Raw genomic sequence first — 5,422 nt, forward strand, 5'->3', positions numbered from 1 at the left:
GAGAGGTCAAGGCAGGGCTCCCAGGGGCAAGGCTGGGGCTGTGCTTTGGGAACTGTATCTGTGCTGGCATCCCTGTGCAGTTGAGGAGAGCCGTGTATCCCAGTAGGGCTTGGAAACTGCCTGTAATCCCTGGGGCTCTTGTTCCATGGGTGAGAGCTGCCATGAGGGTAAAGCCAGGTTTGGGGGGAGCTGCCCAGATTGCTGTTTCATGCCCAACCCACCCGCTTCCCTCCTCCTCCCCGCAGGATGAGAACATCATGCGGTCCATGCAGCTCTTTGACAACGTGATTTAGCTCCCGGACTTGCCTCCAGCTGAGCTCTTCTGCCACCAGGCCCAGAACCTGCTTTTCTCTCGACTTTTCCTTCGAGCCTCCCCTCCGCCGGCCGCACAGACACCCCCATGGGAAGGGTCCTCCCTTCCAGGAGACGCTGTCAGCGCCGGGATCTTCCCTTCCCACTGGGCCGGCTCCACTTTCCTCGGGGGATCCCAAGCAGGTGCTCCTGGACGTCGGAGTGTGGGCACGGTTGGCACGGGGCAAGCGTTTGGCCCAGATGGACCTCCCTGCACCCGTTCCTGGTGGGGAAGCCGCAGCCTTGGGCTGCCATAGAGGCTTCCCCCGTGCACAGCACCCCGTGCAGCCACGGCTCCCCCACCCTGATGCTCCTCAGCCCCGGGAGCCCCCAGCACCGGCTCCAGCCCAAAACCTCCAGTGATGCTGTCTAGAAACCAATAAAGTCTTGCAACGGGTGCCAGCACCTCAGCTTCCTCCCCTGCCCTGGCTGTGCCCTGCCACGGGGAGCATGTCTGGCATGTCGGCTGTGAGCTGCTGGCCACTGTCCTTGCCCAGCCCCTGCGCCGGTGGGTGCGCAGAGGGGACGTGCCTGGAGAAGGCAGCTGCACGGGCACTCGGGGTTCATTGCGGCATGAGCTGTGGGGAGCAGCCCCTGATCCCAGGGGCCTGGTTAGGCCTAGGAGGCTCATCCTGACGTAGGGAGAGAGGAGATCAAAGGGACCCCAAGGTGCCTTCTTGTGGCACTGGTCCCCCAGGATGGGGGATGCTGGGCTGGGAGAGCTGCAACCTCAGCCCCTGTCCCTCGAGTTCGGGGTGCTGGCACACAGGGGACCTCAGGGTCCCACTTTGAGGCTCCAATGGAGAGACATCCTTCCCACCCCTCCTCGAGGACACGGCAGCCAGGGTATGGGGACACGTGGAGGAGGGATGTGTTCTGGGTTCCAGCGGCCATCCTGGCCCTTGGGCCCCACAGCCATGCTCCTGGTATCGTTTGCTGCTGACCTTCCCCTGCTCCCATGCCCTGGCCCGTCCCAGCCCACCTGCTGCCCGGGGGGCCAGGGAGTGAGCAATGGGGCAGAGGGGTGTCCCTGCAGGCATAGCCCTGTGCTGGGGGCACAGCTGAGCTGGTAGCTCCTCAGGGAGAAACTCGAGGCTGGGGCTGGCCAGGAGTAGTTGTTGTGCTGCTGGTTGGCTGGAGGGTCACCTTGGGGCAGGGTGGGCTCAGCCCCTTCTCCTGGCACAGCCATGTGAGACCCTGCCTGGGGACCCCAGGGATGGAGCCAGCACACTGGGGCTCCCCACATCTTTGTCACCACCAGCTCCTCGGAGCAGGGTGTCTGCAGGCAGGCCTGTCCTGCCCGTGTACCCCTCCAAGTCATAGCTGGGACAATGATGCCCATGGGCTAACGACTCTATGCCAACCCCAGAAGCCCCTCTGTGCAATCCCACAGCCACTGGGAACGTACCCAGCCCAGGGAGCCCCCGGCTCTGCTGCTCCAGCCTCCGCATCCTTAGCAGCCAAGGGCGATTGGGGCTGGCCCAAGCTGCAGTGTCTGGGATCGATGGGGAAGGGGTGAGCAAGGCCAGTAGCCGTGCTGGGCTGGGCCCCAGACCCAGGCTCAGCCCCTGGTGTCAGAGGCATTAGAAACCCCCCCAGGGCCCTGAGACAAAGATACGGGGCTGCTCCCCATCGGCACCGTCCCTGGCCCAGCCCTTGCAGACATGATTTGTTTTTTAGGTTCATTCAACACATTGTTCATCTCACAGTCCTATTCCTGGGTTTGCCATGGGGCTGAGCTCCCACTTGCAGTCTCCCAAGGGTGGGAGGGCTGGTATCCCAACCCTTACCCCTCCCGTCTCCTCCTCCCCATCTTCCCTGCTCCCAGGCTCTCTGGGGTACCCACTGTCCCCTGCCACACGGAGCAGACGCCGCCTCCCCGCTCACGCTGCAGGTCGCATGGCGTGACTCCCTGTCCTGGGGCATGGTGACCCACAACCCGCTTGGCATCTCCAATCTGTATATTTTGTATTATAACAATAATATGGGTTTAAAAAAAAAAACAATAAAAATCTAACCACAATCGCTATGCACACCACTGTTATGTCTTTGCATCTGTCAGCTGTCTGAGGGGGGGACAGAGAAATATGGGCTGAGGGTCTCTACAGAGAGTTTACAGCCTTTTTGGGGTGCTGCAGCTGCAGGGTGCTCTGCATGGGTACTCTGTCATGTTGCATGCGGGACAGGGTGCACACTGAGCTGCCCAGGGTCCCAAACAGCCTGGCCACACCATCAACGGCCCTGGAAGTACAGTCTTTCCCCTGCTAAGAGGCTGTAAGGCTTTAGGCTAACAGAGCCTTACACCAAGTGTGTCATGTCTCAGGAGTGGGGTTGTCAGGTGTGTTTCAGCTTGTCATGAGATGCTGCTGGGTGAATCCAAGCTTGGGACCAGGTGGCCCTTGTTAGGATGTGGCACTTAAGGCTGAGCTAACAGGAGGATGGTCAGCTACCACCTTGAAGAGGTAGGTATAGACTGGAAAGGGTTTTTTTTTTTTTTTAGGGAGATGAACTGATGGGCAATCACTGGTCCTTGGAAAAGTGCAGCCTTGAGATCTGGGAAAAATATCTTGAAGCAAAACGAAGTGAAAAAAAAGAAGCAGGTAAGTAAGAAACAGCAGAACAACAGGATAATGGACCTGATGTGCGACAGTGATGCTCTCCAGCATTATGCAGTCTGTGGTCCAGGAACTGAAAGCTCCATGTGAAGAGCTGCCTGTAGACCCAAATATCTTAAAAGGATGGGCTCTGGCTACGGGGTGAATTACCATCGTGGCACTGGGAAAGCTGTGAGACTGCTCTTTCCAAACCCTTTGACTCCCCAGGGACCTTTTTGACCTGCTGGCAATCGCCCAGGTCTGTGCACAGCAGTATGAATGGGCCTGAGTGCATCTTCCCCGCTAACCTGCCCTTCCCAGTATATCCTATCCTCTGTGAGCTCTGCTTGGCTGCTTGCTATTTTGGGGGATGCCATCCACGGGCTTGACGTGCCTTCTTGTGGAGCAGGGATGATGTGAGCCACCAGTGGGGTCCCTTTTCCCAGGATGAAGAGCAAGAAAGGGACTGGGATGACAAGGGGAAAAACAGTGCTCTGGGCCGCAGCCTTCAAAGGCTGCCGTAGCCTTTTCGCACCAAACGGGAATTGTGCAGGAATTGTTGCCGGTAGCTATGGGGCAGGGATGGCAGTTGGTCCCCTGGGAGCCAAAAAATAATCTCTGCTTAGCTCCCCCCTGGGGCAGGCCCTCAGGAAGGGGGCTGAGGGCAGGGAGGACTGGATCAGTCCTTCCAGGTGTGTCATCAGTTTGTTACGAGAAGTTGCTGGGTGAGGCAGGGCTTGGGACCAGGTGTCCCTTGTTAGGATGTGGCATTTAAGGGTGGGTAACAGCAAGCTTCTTGGGTCTGTGCTGAGAATAGAGGTAAGAGCTGATGGGTCCTTGGAAAAGGGGCAGTCTTGTGTTGTTTCAAGCCATCTCTTTCCCAGCTTTCAGAGGAAAAAAAGAATAGCAGTTATGTAGGAAAACAGCTGAGCAACTGGTTGAGGCAGCTGATGCAGCCTGGGGCAGTGATGCACTCCAGCATCCTGAATACTGCCTACAAACACAAACATCTTGTAAAAGGATGAGATCCCAACTCTGGGGGAACTGTTACTGCAGGATTATTCATGATCAAAACTGTGAGTGTGATGCCTGCTTCAGTGTCCTTTCTGACCTAGCAGCCAACTGCCCAACTCTGCATAGGGTGGTGCAAGAGTACTGTGTGTTTGCTGCCCAAGTTCTGTGCATTTCTCCTCTCTAACCCTTCCTTAAAGTCTTGTTGTATATTAACACTATTTATCTAGTTACTATTTTGGGTAGCAGTACAATTGCTATTTTTGCTCTTTGAAAGCTTTAGATTGGACGTGATGGTAACTAGAGATGCTCCTTGGCCAGGGTCTTTGCTGCAGCTTCCTGAGCATGGGTGTAGATGGAGCCAGAAATGCTGCTGTCTTGGGTTTCTCATGATGCCAAAATAACATTAGGGGAAATAAGCTTAAAGAGCAAGAAACAGACTTCAAAAAATGCAAAGGAAGGTTTTGGGAAGGCTGAGTGAGCTGGGTAGGGGTGAACAGTGTCCACATCAGCAGGGGATGTTTTTAATGAAGAGTTTTCATTCATTTTGTTCTGGTTTTGGCTGAAACATGACGTGGCTGCTGTAATGTCTGCAGGTTTTCTCCAGCCTTTCCTCACAAGCTGGGGTTTCCAGCAGCTTTTTGCTCAGTTGTTGGCTGGTACCTGCTGTGGCCTCCCCAGTGCTGGGTGGGCTGGAAGGATTGCCTCACTGGCCTCTCTATACAGCCTCACTGGAGGTTTTCTTCTCAGCCCTGTGGTTTCTGACTCATGTTCTGGGGGCCTGTTGCTCCCAGCTCCACATGTTCCCATGTGGCTGGAGCTTCTTCCCTGGAGAGATGCTGTCTGCCTTCAGGTGCCTTCTCTGATTTACTGAGATGATCTCAGCTTTGTAGCTCGTCTTCCAGCACCCTCATAGCCCCTTCCAAGCGTGGAAACATCTGCAAGTGTAACATCGGCCGGGCAGTGCTAGGAGGGAGGTGGGGGCTCTTCCCCTTACACCCCATCTCGCGGCCCGGACCCAGCGCTCGGTCTCCCATCCGCGCCACAGCCCCAGCGGACCCCGCTTAGCTTGCGGAGCCCCGGCAGCGCCGCAAGAAGTAGGTCACGGCTCGAGGGAGCCCGCGCGGCTCCAGTTCCGCGCGCCGCCCCCGAAGCGCATGCGCACAGCCGAAGTAAACACTTCATGTCCCACCCATTCGCCCTCCCCCTCGGCGCCGCTTCCCTACACAAAGCCCACAGCGCATGCGCGCTCTCCCACCCCGCACCTGCGTGTTGCCTTACTGCCGCCTCTCCCCTTCCCCGGGGCCTCTCGCGCATGCGCTGCGCTCACGCACCAGCTCTCCGCGCAGGCGCCCTGGGCAGCCACCGCCTCGCCCCTCCCCCCGCCGGCTCCCCGAGCAGGCGCAGTGCGCGCCCTTCCGCCCTCCGCGCATGCGCCGTGGGCGGTCCCCCCCTCCGCCCGCCCG

The 5,422-nt window shown here is 57.8% G+C and overlaps 1 protein-coding gene across 3 annotated transcripts in view; it reads left to right on the plus strand.

Annotated features, from left to right (window-relative positions):
• The window catches only part of KCNIP2 (potassium voltage-gated channel interacting protein 2), a 45,494-nt gene extending 45,004 nt beyond the window's left edge, over positions 1–490 (plus strand). For all 3 annotated transcript variants that reach the window (XM_068398265.1, XM_068398266.1, XM_068398267.1), the window contains one exon: positions 246–490. In XM_068398265.1, the coding sequence (XP_068254366.1) occupies positions 246–293 (48 nt within the window). In that variant the 3' untranslated portion in view covers positions 294–490. The remainder of the gene's footprint in view (positions 1–245) is intronic.
• Positions 491–5,422: the final 4,932 nt, after the last annotated feature.

The sequence above is a fragment of the Nyctibius grandis genome, chromosome 4 (assembly GCF_013368605.1).
Source record: "Nyctibius grandis isolate bNycGra1 chromosome 4, bNycGra1.pri, whole genome shotgun sequence".
Classification (NCBI taxonomy): domain Eukaryota; kingdom Metazoa; phylum Chordata; class Aves; order Nyctibiiformes; family Nyctibiidae; genus Nyctibius; species Nyctibius grandis.